At 39.0% G+C, this 20603-nt stretch overlaps 1 protein-coding gene across 1 annotated transcript in view; it reads right to left on the reverse strand.

Moving 5' to 3' along the window:
• Positions 1-20603, reverse strand: part of KIAA0930 (KIAA0930 ortholog) — a 2167533-nt gene that overhangs the window by 1462565 nt on the left and 684365 nt on the right. The window contains exon 3 of the mRNA XM_044087231.1: positions 5706-5810. Within this exon, the coding sequence (XP_043943166.1) occupies positions 5706-5810 (105 nt within the window). The remainder of the gene's footprint in view (positions 1-5705; positions 5811-20603) is intronic.

Raw genomic sequence — 20603 nt, forward strand, 5'->3', positions numbered from 1 at the left:
GGTCCATCATTGCCTTTGAAACACTGCCTGATACTGAGTTAACATCCTACAGCTGCGGAAAAAAAAAACAAAGTAGCCTGAATTTGTAGGAATGTCAAAATGCCTGAAATGCATGCTTAAGAAGAAATTCTCATGGAAGGGCTGACAAGATAACTTGTGTCAGAGCCATGGACTAAACATGAATACCAAAAAATGCATAACAGTACCCCGGTAACTATCACATTGACAACACACTCCTAAATCAACTCAGTAGACAAGTACTTTGAGACACACACATAGACAGTAATCTAGCCTTTGACCATCACATATCTATAATAGTAAGGAAATTATTCTATGTTGCTCAACTTATAAACAAAGGTACGGCATTTAGGTCCAAGATGGTTATTGTTCCACTGTATTCAGCATTCATCATCCCTACCATTTAGTACAATGTCCCCTTTCGCATGTACCTAACCTTGCACATCCAACAACTGGTGCATCCACAGACCTTTTTTTACTAAAAAAAATACAGGCTGCAAGTAACATGTCTTATGCAGATGGCCTCAAAGCCCTATCTCTGTGTTTGGTATCCTACAAGATATTGAGGGGAGATCTATGCTTGGTATACAAGGCATTGTCAGTCCCCAAACTGATGGATGTCTTGCATACCTGCAAAATAAACAGCACCACAATTACCCATTCTAATGACTTAAACCTTACCTGTAATATAAATAGGACTGCTGGAGAGACAGGTATGAATTCCAGAGACTACCCTTTCTCTGGAGCAGGCTTCCCATCTATGTGAAGCAGAGGTCCTCCTTAAACCAATTCAAGTGCAACATGAACAACTGTATGGGGAACAGGAAAGTCATCCCTGGTTTGGCACCTATGTCCCAATAATGGACACAGGCAGGTTCATCTTCCAGGCCCCTGACTGCATAGGTTTCATCTCCCAAGCACCTGCTTACACTTATCAGGGGTACAAAAACTTGGCAGATTTGGGAAGCATGGCTAGGACTGTTGGAGGCAATGTATCTGTCTAACAGCAGGAAGTTGAAATATGTACCTATGGCCATGGCTTTTTTTCATTTTCTTCTCAATGAGAAATTAGATGTATATGAAATGTGAATACAGGCTTTTGGAGACAGGCAATGTATGTACGCAAACAGCAACTATGGTATCACTTCAGAATGATTACTGATGAGGTTTGCTGGATGGTGTAATTATTTATCAAACAATAACAAGGCTATATTTCTGTGATTCCTCCATTCTCAAAGGTCAAAGGTACTGTACTCTCTCACAAAGTGCACACTCCACCAGGACAGTATGTGTGGGTTTTGTACCCAAGACCTTATTAAAAATCCACAAATGTTTTATTGTAAACTAACATCAAGGAACTGACATACATCCAGTTCTACAGAGATAGTAAGTCCAATAGTTCAGATAGATTTTGCAAGTCTCAATCTGACACCATACCTGGCTTGACCAAGGGGATACCTGACTGAACAAAAGGCCGAGTAAAAACTAATATCCTGTATGCATGTATACTAAGTTCTCATTATGTCAGAAGTAAAAATCCTTTACATTTCAACATAAAAAATGTAATTTGAAATATCAATGTATACAATACTACATTTTCACAAATTCAGAGATGCGCTGCACTCAAACGCCTGTGGCTAGAATTGCAGTATTTGAAGTATTTTGAAGGTGAATACCATGTTATTGTTACCTGAAAGCTTCATAATGAAATCTGAAAGGGTGCAGAGATAAGGTCTTTCTAAGACAGGCCCCTGTGGCTTTACGTCATGTCTCCTTACTGCCACAATTTTGCATTGCAATTATGTTTTGACAGTGTGTGCTGTGGTGAACTTCAGCTCAGTATGCTGAAAACAGATGTTTTTGTTTTGTTACTGAATGCATGTCTCACCTCGCAGTTTTAATTTGTGTGCAATGAACTGCACAAAGAAAAAATTGTGTGTGTGTTTTTAATGCTGGAGACACAAGCTAAATATTTTGTTGCTGCAGGTCATGACATATTCTGAAAAACGTACTATAATACATGCATCATTTTACATAAATTAAATGGAATCTCTAGTTTATATTTATACAACTGTTGCATGATATTAAAGTAGATTTTAACTTAAACCTCTGCAAAATGCTAGTGATTACATCTGTTTTCATACAGTGCATATAGCTGAACTATTTGTTTTTACAACACTGATGAAAAAGTTGTCATGTGTCAATGAAGAATTTTATATATGTGTGTGCGTGCGTACTTATAAAAAACAAACATGCATGTAACTGTTATCCTTTAATATTTTACCTAATTGTACTGAATTTAATGGTATTTCTTATTGTCACTAAACTTTAACTTCTCGAGTCCCCTCTGAAAAGGATACTTGTCCAGTAGGGCTAAACCAGTTAATAAAATGCAAATAAATCTAAATAAAGAACAAGTTCAACCTATTCTTATCCTTATTTTGAACTGAACAATTATCATTTACATTGGGTGAATGAGAATAAAGAAGACACTGTACACAAGCTATAACTGCCAAGCCCTTGTACCGCATTAGTTATGAAACTTGCACACAGGTACCTGGATGTCACTTGGGAACAGATAAGGTCTGAGTATTAGCCAGATTTTATTGGCAAGGATCTACTTAAAGTAAATAAATTAATAAAAATTTCAGTTCATCCTATTCAAAATGCCAGAAAACAGCTCCACAGGCTGGGTTGATAAATCCTTTAATTGTAAAGCCTAGCAGACACGTGCCATTTGAATGCATTGCTAAGGATACTGTCGCATCATTAGTAATTGTAAGAAATGGGATCAGGTATTACCCTACTTGCTGTTCACTATAAAAGAGGAGTTGCAAGCATCAGCTTGGTATACACCAACTAAATTCTTGTACACTAGGGATCTAAGAGGTCTACTTCATATTACTAACGAGACCAGGGATGAAGAGAAAACACCATTCCGAAGTTTTATAGCACTGTACTAACTTACAAAGAAGACTTAATGCTTATAGTGAGACAGAACATGATAAATTGTCAGGAAATGCAGAAAAGACAACAAGAATGATATAAGGAGATCATTAAAATACGGATAACACGTTTTGATACTTATACCATCAGCAGAAGGTTAAAAAAATTAAGCTAAATGGCAAAGTCCATACGACATCTTAGAAGACTTAAATGAAGCAGATTATAAGGCCAAGCAGACTTGTAAAAGAACAGCCCAAATCTAGCACATCAGTGTGCTGAAAAAAATGGATAAGGCTGAATCTTCAGTACTCAGTTGTAACACTGTGGTAGGAAAATGCAGTCAGGAAAGAAATATTTTCCTACTGTTCAGTCTTTTAGACACAAAACCAGGAAATACTAGAATTTCAAGCCAGAAATAAAGTCTTTTCAGAGCTACCTTGGAAGACAAATCTAATAAAGAATATTACAGAAATGCCTCCAAGAGTAAAGGAGTACTGAATTCATTAGAGAGTGCCTGAAGTTTAAAAAAATACCAGTACAGCAATATACTGAAGAAAGGCTTAAAGAGAAAGAAAAGTGTCAGACATTTCAAAACTAAGAAGCCAAGGCTAAATGCTGAAAATGAAGCCAAAATGGAAAATGACAGAGCTGAGAACGTTATCCAGGAAAGAGCAAACACTAGATAGAAAACAAGGGGAAGCTCAGAAGGGTGCAAGGATTATAACAATAATATCAGTGCTGCCTTTGAATAGAATAGTGAATAATTATTACCTGAACAGGGTAACCAGTTATGTGACTCGGACCCTCAGCACTTGGAACAATCAACCTGGACTTTCAGCAGCAAGAGCAATCTAAGAAAGGAAAAACAGAAGCTACCAAACTAATTCTACACAGAGCACTGTGAAAGGAATTAAGAATGGCAATACCATAAAATTCTGTAAAAGCGGTGATATGTTTTATAGAATATATTATTAAGGTAGTCAACAGGGTCATTTTCAGAAGGAAATGAATACTATTTGAATATTCCATAAAATCTTCCTGTTAGTACTTTTATCTCTCAAGATGGGGCACCTCTATTAGAGTTTGAAGCAGCAGTGACCAGCTCTAGAACAGTAAATGAGAAAGCTGCAATTAGTTTACAGGTCACAGTAACACTGTACTACAATGTGACTGCATTGGCTACTTATGGTCTTATTAAAACTGCTTTCTTGATTTACATTTCACCTTGACATTTTGCTGTTTACTAAGATGTCAGCAACATGAATCTGACCTTCTTCCTACATTTGTATGGGTTTGCCCATGTATTACAGCCCCCTCCATTTGAGTTGAAAATTCAGGGTTTTGAAGTATGAGATGAGGTCAATATAATTAATATTCCTAGATAAAAAATGTTGTATGTCATGCAAATATTGTAAAAAAAAATTGTAACATTACAGTAATATTTTAAACATTTTGGCTTTATAGCATTGCTAATGCCACTGTTTGATGTAAACACCATGTAAATAATGTTGTTTTTTTCCAAAGCAATCAGATAACGCTATGTATTAGAGGAGAAGTTACTTCTTGCTGGGTTAGTGGGTCATTATTAGACCAATTCTGATTTGTTCTTGTACAAAATGACGTCTTGTCTAAGCTATGACAAATTTGCTAATGTCTCAAGGGGAGATTCCTCATCCAAGACTAGAGTCTAAGTGGAGAATGTCACTGTGCTTCAGTTGACAGTGGATTCTCATGTCTGCAGAAGAATTCCCAAGAAGAAAAGAAAGTGTATCCAATTGCAAAGTGTGAAAATATCTAGAGAAACTGAACAATTGTGGGCCTGGAGTGGGATGCTGTGAGAGTGAATCGGGCTCATCTGGAGCTTTCAACAAATTAATCTTAGCTAGACCAAAAGTTAACTTTATAACTGGACTTTTTACCTGAATGGTGCAGAAAACTTTACATACACATTTTTTTTATTGGTAAGACCATATTTTTTTAAAAAGTGTGCTTTGCAACCTTGACTAAAACATCCTGTGTACTGAATAAAAACTAAATTTATAATATCTTCCATGTCGGTGTCATCAAAACACCATGATGTATACAACAGCATTTATTTCCTTATACTGCCTACATCATGGCACAACTCAGCAGTAAAATTCATTGCAGCATGGTCTGTTCTCTGTTAGAGCAGAGTCGATTATCTGAACATCAATTTCCCAAAACATCAATTATCTGAACAAAGCATTCCAAAGTTTTCGGGTAGGAAAAATCATAAAGCCTGGATATAGAAACATTGTAAGTATTCACTTGTGCATGTTTTTTGAGCTTGTAGTCCACTCGTGTGAAAAACATTCTATATTGTCTACTGGAATCATTGAAAGGTTGAAAAGCATATTCCCTGCATACAGAAAAAACAAGACTTTAGAAGTTTTTTATCTGGTTCAATGTATATTTGATTATCCAAACTAACCTAGGTCTCAATTAGTTTGGCTAATTGACTCTCTACTGTATGTAGAATGCTTACAAACCTTGCATTTAAGATCCAGAATGAAAGAAAATTTTAAAACAAAAATTATACCACTATTTTTAAGTTCTTTATTAAAGCAGGACAAAGCTCTATGTTATGGAAGCAATCTGCACATTTATTATAAGCTGTTAGAATATATACAAGGATTTTAATCAGCACTATCAATGAAAAACAGGTCTTCTACCAAGTGAGGTCAGTTCAGCGCTATATGCTACAACTCTGGAACTGTTACCTTTTGCAAAATGAGGTTCAAGTACACACTTTCCTCCCAGTCAATATCTGGGTCACCCAGTCCTGGCAGCTTTTTGGAATCCCTTCTATAAACTTCCACTTCAACCTGTTGTGGAAAAAAAAAATCACAAATTGAAAAAAAACAACTAAACTTCATTAAAGTGAAGACTGGTAAAGGTTACTTCAAAGTAGTATGAAGTATGAAAACAAAATCAGAAAAGTACTAAGTTCAGCCTGAGTAAAGTGCAAAACGTTTTACTGACCCAAAACTAAAAAAAGTATTTGAAAACAAATCAGACATTAAAAGTATGTGTATCAGCACTAACTGTATCAGAGTTGGCAAGTGCAAAAACATATCCACGAAACATAAAGCCTTAACTGGCATGTGTCCTCTTTTCCAAGCATCCTACAAATCTACATTAAATAAAAAGCAAGGGTACTAAACCACTGCAGTTGCAATAATACTGAATGAAATTACACATTTGCAAAGGTCATAAATGACAGAAGTATGTGAAATGCTAAATAACAGTTTTTCATACCTCACAGCAGTTCAAGTTTTGTAAATTTTTATCTGCATTAATTCATCATAATATGCAAAAAAAAAAAAAACAGTTGACAAAATACTGCTTTCTCAAAGTGATGTTCTGATTTTCAGAAAAAAAAACCAAATGCATTTATAACTGGGTTTTACTAAGTTATCAAAAACAATGTATCAAGATAGATCATATAATTAAAAATCACACGAATTCAAAATAAAGCACAAGGGATCAATGCAGTTTACAGAAGCAATCAAATAAAAGTGAGACTGGTAGCATTTACTCTAGACTCCTACCCATTACCTAACCTGCAAGTAAATAGTCAGTGAAAGGACAACTACGGGATGTGATACTAGTTTTCTACTTCCGGATGCTTTTTTTCCTCTGTCAGTGCTGGCTCTGAAAATAATCATCCAGGCATGGGGTAGCATTTATTTTTATGTTTCTATCGCTTGCCATCTTTCTGCTAGCGGCAGAGTTAGCTATCTGTTTAAAAATTTATTCTCGTGCTCTTTCAGTAATCATAAAGCCTACCGACAAGTCGCCCATCACTTTTGAAGCAGTGCATAGTGAAACCTGCCCTCCTTGACTGTTGTCGCCCTAGAAACGCCTATATTTCAATTATGCAAGCCTTCTTTTATGTATTCCCGCCCCTTCAGCCTGCCCTCTCATAAATATTTACTCGCACAGAGAAGGAACTTCTTTTTAATTGTTAAGCAGGGGCGGCCCGTGCTATTGGACTGCCGGACTGTAGCCCCCTCAACTGAAAACAAATATTAAAAAAGAAAAAAAAAGTTTTTAAAAATTCACGGACTTCGCGCATGCGCAGTAGTCCAGACTACTGGAGTCTTATGCGCATGCTCCGGGCAGTCCAGCAGTCCTCATAGGGAATCGTGAGGAGAGGTCTGTGCAGTTTGAAACTGCATAGACTCGCTGGGAAAACGCGTCGGGGCCGGACTGCCACACCTGCAGTCTGGAATCTCTCGTCGGTCGGGAAGATCTCGGGATTTGGATCTCGCAGTGTTTGGATGTACGTGCGCGGGCAATCGGATGTATGGAGAACGGAGGGACAGGTAAGTGTGTCAGATTAATGATGTAATTGTATTTATTGTGTGTGTGTGTGCTTGAAGTTATGAATTTATTGTGTGTGTGCTTGAAGCTATGAATTTATTGCGTGTGTGCTTGAAGCTATGAATGTATTGTGTGTGTTTGAAGTTTTGAATTTATTGTGTGTGCTTGAATTTATGTTGGGCCGGGGAAGGTGTGTGTGTGTTTGAAGTTTTGAATTTATTGTGTGTGCTTGAATTTATGTTGGGCCGGGGAAGGTGTGTGTGTGCTTGAAGTTATTGTGTGTGTTTGAAGTTATGAATTTATTGTGTGTGTTTGAATTTATGTTGGGCTGGGGAAGGTGTGTGTTTGAAGTTATTGTGTGTGTTTGAAGTTCTTGAATTTATGTTGGGCCGGGGAAGGGGTGTGTGTGCTTGAAGTTATGAATTTATTGGGTGTGTTTGAATTTATGTTGGGCCGGGGAAGGTGTGTGCTTGAAGTTCTTGAATTTATGTTGGGCCGGGGAAGGTGTGTGTGTGTGTGTGTTCAAGAGCAGTGGGTAGCTGGGGGGTGCCATGGAGCCTTTTATTTAGGGTACCATTGCACCTAAGGCTGACTCTGATCCGGTCACTTAACAAGACAGTGCTTCTCTGTTGCCTCTGACTATAGGCACTTGTACCTAATGGATGATCGAACTTAACAAATATGTTGCAGGCAGGAATGAACTTGTGCATTAGAAAATAAGTTCCACACGTTTCTGATTTAGCAACACTTAATCTAATATCAGCCATAAGCACCTGAATGTTTCTTGGCTATCACATTTAAAATGAGTCTGTTTTACACATTTCTGTATTGATAGTCTGTCACTAATTTTCCCAGGGTATACAACAGTTCATTAAAACAATCACTCTATCAGCTCAGTCAAGAATGGCATATTTATAGAAATACAAACAAACAAAAACAACTTTAGTGTTTATTTATTGTTTCACTGTTAAGTATCCTACCATCATGAAGAGGGCTGTATCACTTTAACCACCTACTTTTAAAGACAAAATCCGAGACTGTCACATCTTGCAGTAAATAGCCATTTTTATTTTTCCTAACTAAACAGGCAGTTCTTTGCTAAATTGTCCTTTTCCTTAAAAAAAAAAAACAAGAAACATAACAAAAATTGGTGTCCATTTCAACAAACTATCTGATTCCAACGTTTCCAATTTGCATTCCTTTGGAATTTTTACCAATCTGTTTGCCCTTTGGTATAGTTATTTACAGAGCTGTAGCTAGGTCATTTGGAACCACTGGTACAGGCCCCATCTTCCTCCTCTTCCAAGACCAAACAAAATAGTCTTTTGCCATACCTAATGCACACAGTATGCAAGTGCACACAGCTCACACTGACAAGTACTACAATGGACACTGTTTAAGAGCTGCCATTTGGATCTTCACTTTCAAGTATGTAAGCAGATTTGTCAAATGCACATTCTTAAGGTAAATCAAACATTGAATGCTATTTAAGCAGCCATGATCACAATGGCAGCTACTTAAAGAATGCATACACTGCTTGCAGGGTCCAGTTGGCACCGATTCTGCAGTACCAACTGCTCTTCCTAATAGCTTGCACCAGGGGCAGTCAGCCATATTCTCCACCCTTGCTACAGTGCTGGAGTGAATGAATTCATTTATCAAATGCAAGAAGAGCGTAGCACCACAGTTGATAATATTGTATTAAATCTAAATCCTGCAGAAGCAAACTGGCGAGGATGTAATTTCAAACTAACGGCAGTCTCAAAAAAGCCTGATGGTTCGTTGTAGTAATGAGACAAATTAGGTATAAAGAACCCTTCTATCGTAAAACGGACAATATTTAAAAACTCTTTATTGGGAATATTTAAAACTCTTTATTAAAATACTTTACCATATCACCATTCTAACAGCAAATGCTGTGTTTTTCAAAAAAACCTTTGTAGATGGGTTCTAAGTAGCGCGCGCGCTTCTACTCTCACAGCAGCAAATCAAATGTACAAAGATTTAATTCTGCATAGTATATATTTTATGTTTTTAGCTAAAGTAGGTCAGAAAAAAGGCAGAAATTAAATCCGCTGACACGTATGCAAAGATGTCAGTATCACCCTGTCGATGGAGTGAAAAATCAAAGGATTTCATATGCCCAAATAAAACATGGGATAGCTTATTATACAGCTTGAACAAAGCCCACAGACCCAGGAGACAGTCTAGCAGGTTCTGTGGGTGTACAGGAGGCAGTAAAGGATAGTCCATTCCATTCCTGGTGGACATCAAAGCCCAAACCAGTTCAGAAGGTAAAACATCTGGAAGTCAAAGCTTTTGAGAGAATGTGACAGCTGAAGGCAGAACAGAGAGAGAAGGAGTAACATCAGGAGTGAGAGATAATGATACTTTTTCAAACTGACATACTTGTTGCACCCCACTCCCCCATGTAGTGACTCTGGATGTGTCGAAGCAAGGCAAGGAGTAGTTATGCAGTGTAAATGTGCGGAGAATCCCACCCATCCAAGGTAGACACAAGTACTAAAGTGGCTTTTCATCTGTCCTTGATTTTTACAGAATGGTCTGGTTTCTGTCATATTTTTTGTACTGTTGATTTATGCTTATTACTCAAAGTGCCTGTTGCTCTGTGTTTAAGTAGCAATACTTCAATGACCATCGGGTAAGCTTGGCTGAGATTGCAAGATGCAAGTAAGCTTTAATAAGCATACTGTTAAACAATTGTCAACATTAAAAGCCTTTCTGTTGCCATGTAGAGAATACTTAACTAGATAATGTATAAGCCTTGGGTATTGAAATGCATATGCCAGTATTTGTAATAAAGGACAGGATTACATTATTTTAAGAGTCTCATTACACTTGGAGACTTCCAGTCATCTCTGCAGGCTTTACCCATAAACAGAATGCCAATTGTGTGGTCCATAACCTGTACAGTAATCGTTTTAAGCAATGTAGCTTGAGCTTATTTCTCATTTGCTTTTCATTTTTTACTTTGATCATGTATTCACCATGAAACAAGTAGATGTCAGGCAGCAGGTCTTTTTTTAGATAAGGAACATTTTTACAAGTGGGGGCATCAGAGATTTCTACTTTCAGCATGTTACTTGGTACTTTAATAAAGCTGAATATAAATTATAATTAGAACTGCAGTGCAAGAAGTGGTTTGAGTTGAGTGCTGCTTGTTTTTCTTATACTTGATTTTGACTGGCATTCCATTAATGTATTTAAAAAAAGTAATTTATTTTTTCATGCCTCACAACCTTTTTTGTTTCCATCTAGATATTAAGCTGTCATGCAGCCAATGCATTGAAATATTTTTATTCTTCTACACTTCATTTTGATTTGATTGGACTCTCATAATGACGGTTTGGCACCCAGGGCAGTATATTTAGTTTTTGTGGTTTGCTACTACATGTGTGTGTGTGTGTGTGTGGTAGGGAATACCTCAGGCTTGAACTCTGTACCTTGTATGGAGGTGTTAAAGACCTGAATTCCCTACCAACCACCATTTGTAAAAAAAAATTGCATATTTTTGCCTCCTATTTGATCTGATCTGTTCCTCATAATATCTGTGTTTTTTAAATATTGCAATGCTTGCTATTTGATGGTGCAGTGGTAGCATTGTTGCCTCGCAGCTGCAGGTTCTCAGGTTTGATTCTTGGCTGAGGTGCCTTCTTTGTGGGGTCTGTATCTTCTCCCTGTGTTTGTGTGGGTTTGCTTTTGTGCCCCCCCCCCCCCCATGTTACAAAGGCATGTCTGCATTAATTCTTCCTGGGCCTCTGCTGAAAATTGTTTTTCTTGTTCCAAGTCAGACTGTCCTGATTAACAAATGTTAAATAAAATTGACAGACATCTGAATTTCATATTTCGGGTTCCTGAATGTTTAATTCCTTACATATTTGATGGTGCAGTGGTAGTATTGTTGCCTCACAGCTATAGGTTTTTCTGGTTTGATTCTTGGCTGGGGTGCTTTCTGTGTGGAGTTTGCATCTCCTCCCTGTGATTGTGTGGATTTGCTCTGGTGCCCTGCCATTTTACAAATACGTGTCTGCAGTATTTCTCCCTGGGCCTCTGCTGAAAATTGTTTTTCTTCTGTCAGAAGTAAAACTGACAGGCATTTGAATTTCAGACTTCATGTTCTTCAGAAAATACATAGTAACACAACCTTTTCTAAGTTTATAAGATGATTATTTGAAATTTGTCCCTATTCTTGGGACTGTATTCCCCCATTATTGGCTTCCTCCAGGTTGTTTGTGCTAAGGTTGACAGCTATGGCAAGAACTGAATTCACTGAATATGTTTGAGGGCTGTATTCCCTCATTACTGGGTTTGTCCAGGTGTTTTGTACTAAGAGGTTGACAGCTATGGTGAGAACTGAATTCACTAAATGATAGCCATTTAAGTTTCAGTCTTCCTCTCTTTTACAAAGCAGCTGATTTGGCGTAGTGGTATGTTGTTCTGACTCTTTTGCACAGGGATCTTGGCAGTAAAATGTATGGTGGTAACACAGCATTTTCTACAACTTTCCAAGATTATACAAGCAATGTTTAATGTGTCCTTGGTTTTTGGCCTTTTGAGCCCCCCCCAAAAAATTTGGCTTTTTCCAGATTTCTTGTGCTGCAAAGTTGAGATGCAGTTGAATATTGAATAGACTTTACAAGGAGCTGAGAGCTGCAGGGAAAGAGAAGTTTAGTGCTGCTTATGGAAAATCAGCTTGTAATGTTAGTAGCACAACAGGTTGTGTACTTGCTTTTGATGCAGAAGGTTGTTGGTTTTACTCCCACAAGAAGTGAATGCTGCTGTACTGAAAAAGTTGATACTAACTATTAGCCTGTTATCTGTTTGCCATCCATTTCCTATTGCAATATTACTAGCTTATCATTTTTAATATAATATAGGCAATTTATTCCTCAGGGGCATCAGACACTTTATTTTTCGATGAAACCATGAAATATAAAGGTTTTTGCTAGCAGCAACCTCTTCAATAGTTACAGATTTATTTAATGTGGAATTATTTAGATGACTTTTTTTACTTCATAGATTGTGCATATTTACTGATAATGGACTGCAGAATTGTGCATATTTACTGATAATGGTGGACTGTAGAAGTTTGAGTAGACTTTGATGAAGGAAATGTTCTGAATTGGGCAGTTTTGTCATTATTGGTGCATGCATTTTGTTTCATTGTTTACTGGAAAAATATTCAAAACAATAGGAAGGTGTATCAAAGAGCATATGTGTGTTTCATATGCAAGGGGCCTATGATTTGAAAACAGCCCAGAATTAATCTTTATCTGCCACTGGTAAAATGTATTTTCTTTGAATGTGGGTTTCAATGCTGTTTCAATGAATGTGAGTTTCAAGGGCAGAGAAGTTTTAATAGGTTCATAGGTTTATACTAGGCTATCTGCCCTAAGGCATTTATAAGCCTAGCCCAAAGTTATGTGGCTTACGCCACCCCTTATGTTAGAAATAATGTGCCCATTAGTTTGTTGTGCCTCTGTCCAGCAGTGACACAGAGATGATTCCCGGGGTAAACCTACGATCTCCCATCCACCGGTCAAGATTTCTCTTGAACAGAGCCAGTGAGGTGCTCTGCCTCACATGGACCGGGATTTTATTCCACAGCATGGGGAGTCTCTGGGTGATGAATCTATCCCTCCAGCACATCCTATTTATATCCGTGCTAAGGTTTAAGTCACTTGCTCTAGTGGTTCTGGTGGATTTGGATTTTTTGAGGTGGAGCATGTCCATTAATTCCGGGTTGGTCATGGCCTTGTATGTCAGGCACAGGTCACCTCTGAGCAGACGGTATGCAACTGAATAGAGTTGGAGTTTCTTCAGTCTGGCAGTATATGACAGGTTTTGGAGTCCCTTTATCCTTTTGGTGAGGAACTTTTGGGGTCTCTCCAATTGCTGCAAGTGTCGGGTGAGATACATCCCGAATGGGGCATTGTACTCGATCATTGGTCTGATAAGTGAAGAGTACAGGGGAACAATGACCTCACTTGATCTGGATGTGAATCCCTTCATGATCAGATGGGCAATGTAGAAGATCTTTCGAACCACTTTAGCAACGTGAGTGTCAAACGAGAGGCCACTGTCAACCTGGGTACCCAGGTCCCTGATAACCTCTTCTGTGCTTAGTGGGTTGCCACCTATATGGTAGCTTGGGGTTACCTTGTTTTTCCCGAAGGGTATGACTATACACTTTTTTGCGTTTAACTTCAGGCCATGGCTCTGGCACCAGCTATCAGTTTCCGTGAGACCCCTCTGAAGGATGTCTGTGTCCGATGTACTATCCACTATGGCACCCAGTTTGCAGTCATCCGCAAACTTTGTCAGCCATAGTCCTCCTATGTTTGCCTGTACTTCTGAGAAGTAGATGCCGAACAATAGGGGGCCAAGGACTGAGCCCTGTGGGCAGGGGCGGCTCGTGGCATAGGGCTGCCGGACTGCAGCCCCCTCAAAAAGAAAAAAAGAAAGAAAAAGAAATGAAAAAATAAAAAAAATATTTAAAATTGCGGACTTCGGCATGCGCATAGACCGAGTCCCGGCTTATCGGTCTGCGCATGCTCAGGGCAGCCGGCCGTCCCCATAGGGGGACACAAGGAGCGTCTGTGCACTTTACAGTGCACAGACCCGCCAGGATTATGGGACGCATCCGGACTGCAAGAGGAGCAGCAGGGACTCGGGACAGTGCCTCAGGGATCTCGTCGGCGTCGGGAAGGAGCATGTGGATCTCGCGGGTCTTCAGTATTGCGCGGGAAGGATGTATGGATTGTACGGACGTTAACTCTGGATGTATTCATTCAGGATTCAGGTAAGGTGCCTTTCAATTTACAATGTTTATTTTTCTTTGTGTATGGTGCTTGTGCTTTACTGGAGTTTGTGTATGGTGCTTGTGCTTTACTGGAGTTTGTGTATGGTGCTTTACTGGAGTTTGTGTATGGTGCTTGTGCTTTACTGGTGTGTGTGTGTGTGTGTGTGTGTGTGTGTGTGTGTGTGTGTGTGTGTGTGTGAAAATGCCCCAGGTGCTTATGGTGGTGTGGTAGGGAATGCCTCAGGCTTGAACCCTGTACCCTGTATGCAGGTGTTAAAGACTTGAGTTCCCTACCCACCACCATTTGTAAAAAAATTTCAGATTTTTACCTCATATTTGATCTGATCTGTTCCTCATAATATCTGTGGTTTGTAAATGTTGTAATGCTTGATATTTGATGGTGTAGTAGTAGCATTGTTGCCTCACAGCTGCAGGTTCTTGGGTTTGATTCTTGGCTGGGGTTCCTTCTTTGTGGGGTCTGTATCTTCTCCCTGTGTTTGTGTGGGTTTGCTTTTGTGCCCTCCCATGTTACAAAGACATGTCTGCATTATTTCTTCCTGGGCCTCCGCTGAAAATTTGTTTATTTGTTCCAAGTCAGACTGTCCTGATTAAAAATGTTAAATAAAATTGATAGGCATTTGAATTTCAGACTTAAGGGTTTCTGAATGTTTAATTCCCTCGTATTTGATGGTGCAGTGGTAGTATTGTTGCCTCACAGCTATAGGTTTTCTGGTTTGATTCTTGGTTGGGGTGGCTTCTGTGTGGAGTCTGCATCTCCTGCCTGTGTTTGTGTGGATTTGCTCTGGTGCCCTGCCATTTTACAAAGATGTGTCTGCAGTTTTAATCCCTGCGTCTCTGCTGAAAATTGTTTTTGTTCTGTCCAGTAAATTTGACAGGCATTTGAATTTCAGACTTCAGGTTTCTGAATGTTTAATTCCTTGCAGATTTGATGGTGCAGTGGTAGTATTGTTGCCTCACAGCTATAGGTTTTCTGGTTTGATTCTTGGTTGGGGTGGCTTCTGTGTGGAGTCTGCATCTCCTGCCTGTGTTTGTGTGGATTTGCTCTGGTGCCCAGCCATTTTACAAAGATGTGTCTGCAGTTTTAATCCCTCGTCTCTGCTGAAAATTGTTTTGTTCTGTCCGCAGTAAATTTGACAGGCATTTGAATTTCAGACTTCAGGTTTCTGAATGTTTAATTCCTTGCAGATTTGATGGTGCAGTGGTAGTATTGTTGCCTCACAGCTATAGGTTTTCTGGTTTGATTCTTGGTTGGGGTGGCTTCTGTGTGGAGTCTGCATCTCCTGCCTGTGTTTGTGTGGATTTGCTCTGGTGCCCTGCCATTTTACAAAGATGTGTCTGCAGTTTTAATCCCTGCGTCTCTGCTGAAAATTGGTTTTGTTCTGTCCGCAGTAAATTTGACAGGCATTTGAATTTCAGACTTCAGGTTTCTGAATGTTTAATTCCTTGCAGATTTGATGGTGCAGTGGTAGTATTGTTGCCTCACAGCTATAGGTTTTCTGGTTTGATTCTTGGTTGGGGTGGCTTCTGTGTGGAGTCTGCATCTCCTCCATGTGTTTGTGTGGATTTGCTCTGGTGCCCTGCCATTTTACAAAGACGTGTCTGCAGTTTTAATCCCTGCTGAAAATTGGTTTTGTTCTGTCCGCAGTAAAATTGACAGGCATTTGAATTTCAGACTTCAGGTTTCTGAATGTTTAATTCCTTGCATAATTGATGGTGCGGTGGTAGTATTGTTGCCTCACAGCTATAGGTTTTCTGGTTTGATTCTTGGTTGGGGTGGCTTCTGTTTGGAGTCTGCATCTCCTGCCTGTGTTTGTGTGGATTTGCTCTGGTGCCCTGCCATTTTACAAAGATGTGTCTGCAGTTTTAATCCCTGCGTCTCTGCTGAAAATTGTTTTTGTTCTGTCCGCAGTAAAATTGACAGGCATTTGAATTTCAGACTTCAGGTTTCTGAATGTTTAATTCCTTGTATAATTGATGGTGCAGTGATAGTATTGTTACCTCACAACTATAGGTTTTCTGGTTTGATTCTTGGTTGGGGTGGCTTCTGTCTGCATCTCCTCCCTGTATTTGTGTGGATTTGCTCTGGTGCCCTGCCATTTTGCAAAGACGTGTCTGCAGTATTAATCCCTGCATCTCTGCTGAAAATTGTTTTTGTTCTGTCCGCAGTAAAATTGACAGGCATTTGAATTTCAGACTTCAGGTTTCTGAATGTTTGATTCCTTGCAGATTTGATGGTGCAGTGGTAGTATTGTTGCCTCACAGCTATAGGTTTTCTGGTTTGATTCTTGGTTGGGGTGGCTTCTGTGTGGAGTCTGCATCTCCTCCATGTGTTTGTGTGGATTTGCTCTGGTGCCCTGCCATTTTACAAAGACGTGTCTGCAGTTTTAATCCCTGCTGAAAATTGGTTTTGTTCTGTCCGCAGTAAAATTGACAGGCATTTGAATTTCAGACTTCAGGTTTCTGAATGTTTAATTCCTTGCATAATTGATGGTGCGGTGGTAGTATTGTTGCCTCACAGCTATAGGTTTTCTGGTTTGATTCTTGGTTGGGGTGGCTTCTGTTTGGAGTCTGCATCTCCTGCCTGTGTTTGTGTGGATTTGCTCTGATGCCCTGCCATTTTACAAAGACGTGTCTGCAGTATTAATCCCTCGTCTCTGCTGAAAATCGCTTTTGTTCTGTCCGCAGTAGAATTGACCGGCATTTGAATTTCAAACTTCATGTTCTTCAGAATACATAGTAGCACAACCTTTTTTTCTAGCAATTTTCTAAGTTTATAAGATGAATATTTTAAATTTGTCCCTATTTTTGGGACTGTATTCCCCCATTATTGGCTTCGTCCAGGTTTTTGTGCTAAGGTTGACAGCTATGGCAAGAACTGAATTCACTGAATATGGACTGTAGAATTGTGCATATTTACTGATAAAGGTGCACTGTAGAATTGTGCATATTTACTGATAATGGTGGACTGTAGAATTGTGCATATTTACTAATAATGGTGGACTGTGGAATTGTGCATATTTACTAATAATGGTGGACTGTAGAATTGTGTATATTTACTAATAATGGTGGACTGTGGAAGTCTGAGTAGACTTTTTATGATAAATGTTCTCAACTGGGCAGTTTTGCCATTATGGGTGCATATGTTTTGTTTCATTGCTTACTGGAAAAATGTTCAAAACAAATTTAAAACACCCTCTAACAAGTGTACTGTATTGTACAAGGAATATAATTTTTAGTACAATGAGGAAGGTGTATCAAAGAGCACATGTATGTTTCATATGCAAGGGGCCTATGATTCGAAAACAGCCCAAAATTAATCTTTATCTGCCACTGGCAAAATGTATTTTCTTTGAATGTGGGTTTCAATGAATGTGAGTTTCAAGGGCAGAGAAGTTTTAATGCTAAGTTTTCATTGTGAGACTGCATTGCTTTGTTTAACAGATTACTTAATGTTTGTGCTGTAAAATACAAAATAAAACTTTCAAATGAAGTCCAATCATTGAAGTAAAGCAGTATGCACATTAGTGTTTATGGTAAATGGAGTGAAATAGCCAAGTAATGGTTAATTGGAATGGCTGCAGAGGCTCCAGTTCAACCATTATTTTGTCAGGGGAAGGGCAGCAAACTCAGACAGGCCCAGCTGAACTATACCTCCCAACTGTCCAGATTTTCAAAGAATGAATAGATTTTTGCTTCTTATTTTTGGTTTGTTGTTCATAAAATTTGTAGTTTTAATTCCTAAATGATTTGCCAGAAGTCACTAAATAATAAGTTTCAGACTTCATAACCTTCATAAAAATGCATGTTAAAGTAAGAGCCGTTCTATCAACTGTCTCAATTTATACAAGAGCAATTTTAGTACTGTTTATATGTGCCCCAATATATTTGGCCTTGTTCAGATTTACTGCATTAACAGGTTGAGAGGTACATGCAAATAAATTGCTTTATAGAATTAGGCATAGCCAACCTCTCAACTGTCCCCAATTTTTGGCTCAAAATGTTGCTCTTCCCCTAATAATCCCTCCATAAAATAGCAATTTTGGAAGAAAACATGGAGGGTTTACAATTAAGAAATAACTGTAATAATCAAAGTTATAGATTACTTGAAATGCATGTAGATTCTTTTATTTTGTCAGCTGCTCAAGGTAGCAGTACTAATATTAAAGTGTCCCTTCTTTGACAGGTAGAAGCTGTATTGTGTGTCTATTTTATATTTTTGCATCACATTTTTGGTCCATTTTTCATAAAATTGTGTTTTTGGCAAATTAGTGACAAATCACTAAAGACTGAAGTTAGAAAATGACAGACATTTGAGTTTCAGATTTTATACCCTTCAGAAAATTCATACTAATGCAAGACCTATTCTATTATCTTTCTAAGTTTATTAGAGCAATATTTAAAAATTGTCCTTCTTGTTGTGCCTTTGTCCCACTTCTGTGTATGGCTTTGTCCAGATTTCTTGCTCTTGAAGTTGAGAGGTATGACAAATGTGTCAGGGCCATCACAGTCAGCCAGAGAGATTTCAAATTGTGACATGCTTGTTGCACCCCACTCCCCATGTAGTGACTCTGGATGTGTCCAAGCAAGGCAAGGAGTAGTTGTATCTACCTTGGATGGGGAGGACACACTGCATAAGTACTACAGTGGCTTTTCATCTGTCCTTGATTTTGCAGAATGGTCTGGTTTCTGTCATATTTTTGTACTGTTGATTTATGCTTATTACTCAAAGTGCCTGTTGCTCTGTGTTTAAGTAGCAATGCTTTAATGACCATAAGGTAAGCTTGTCTGACATCGTAAGATGCAAGTAAGCTTTAATAAGCATACTGTTAAAGAATTGCCAACATTGAAAGCCTTTCTGTTGTTGCCATGCAGAGAATACTTGACTAGATAATGTATAAGCCTTGGGTATTAAAGGACAGGATTCCATTATTTTAAAAGCTCATTACACTTGTTGGAGACTTCCAGTCATCTCTACAGGCTTTACCCGTAAACTAAACAGAATGCCAATCATGTGTGGTCCATAACCTGTACAGTAATCCTTTAAGCAATGTATCTTGAGCTTGTTTCTTGTTTGCTTTTCATTTTTACTTTTATCATGTTTTCCCCATGAAACGTTGTCAGGCAGCAGGTCTTTTTGGATAAGAAACATTTTTACAAGTGGGGCATCACATAGATTTCTACTTTCAGCATGTTGCTTGGTACTTTAATAAAGCTGAATATATTATAATTAGAACTGCAGTGCAAGGAGAAGTAGTTTGAGTTGAGTGCTTCTGGTTTTTCTTATACTTGATTTTGACTGGCATTCCAGTAATGTATTTAAAAAGTAATTTATTTTTCATGCCTCACAACCTTTTGTTTCCATCTAGATATTAAGTAAGCTGTCATGCAGCCAATGCATTGAAATATTTTTATTCTTCTACACTTATTTTTGTCTTGATTGGACTTTCATAATGATGGTTTGCCACCCAGGGCAGCGTATTTAATTAAAGTTAGTTTTTTTGTGGTTTTGTGCATAGCTCCTCCCCTTTGTGGTTGACCACACCCCTTCCCTTTGACCCCGCCCATTCAGCGTCTCCTGCAGCCCCCCTGTGATTTGAAGTCACCAGCCGCCACTGCCTGTGGGACACCACTTGTAACCGGCTTGGAGTTTGACATGGCTCCAGCAACTCTAACCCTGTGGGTTCTGTCCTTTAGCCAGTTTGCAACCCATCTTGTGACATATGGGTTTACATTTAAGCTGGTAAGTTTCTCTATGATACCCGAGTGGGGTATTGTGTTGAAAGCTTTTGCAAGGTCAAGGTAGGCTGTATGGACTGCCTTTCCCTCATCAATGGCCTTGGTAACTGTTTCGAAGAAGTCGACCAAGTTCAAAAGGCAAGATCTGCCCTTGACAAAGCCAAACTGGGTTGGGTCCAAGGTCTGCAAGTCCCCTATGTCCTTGTTTATGAGTTCCATTATGATCCTCTCCATAGCTTTGCAGACCAGGCTTGTTAAGCTTATGGGGCGGTAATTACCAGGGTCCATAGAGGCACCGCCTTTGTGGAGTGGGACCACAGTTGCCATACGCCACTCCTTGGGTACATATCCTGTGGTAAGGCTAAGATTAAACAGCTGCCTTATGTGCGGGTTTAGTTCTTCATTGAGTTCATGTAGCACACAGCCGGGGACACCATCCGGTCCCATTGATGCTGTGTTTTTAGCTTTAGAGAGAGCAGCTTTCACCTGCGCATTTGAGATGTCTGGGAGGCTACACTCTGTTGGGATAGTTATCTCTCCTTTTGCGGCGGGGGCCTGAAGTTTGCGCTGAACCTGTCTGCCAGTATGTTGGCAATGTCTGTGGGTTCAGTGATTTTTGTATCATTTTGGACTAATTCTGAGCATATCTGGGATTTTCCACCCAGGTTTCTGACATAGCTGAAGAAGGCCTTATGATTGTCTTTTGAATCTA

This window comes from Protopterus annectens, chromosome 11.part0 (genome assembly GCF_019279795.1).
Source record: "Protopterus annectens isolate FY-2018-M chromosome 11.part0, PAN1.0, whole genome shotgun sequence".
NCBI classification, from domain to species: Eukaryota; Metazoa; Chordata; order Ceratodontiformes; family Protopteridae; genus Protopterus; species Protopterus annectens.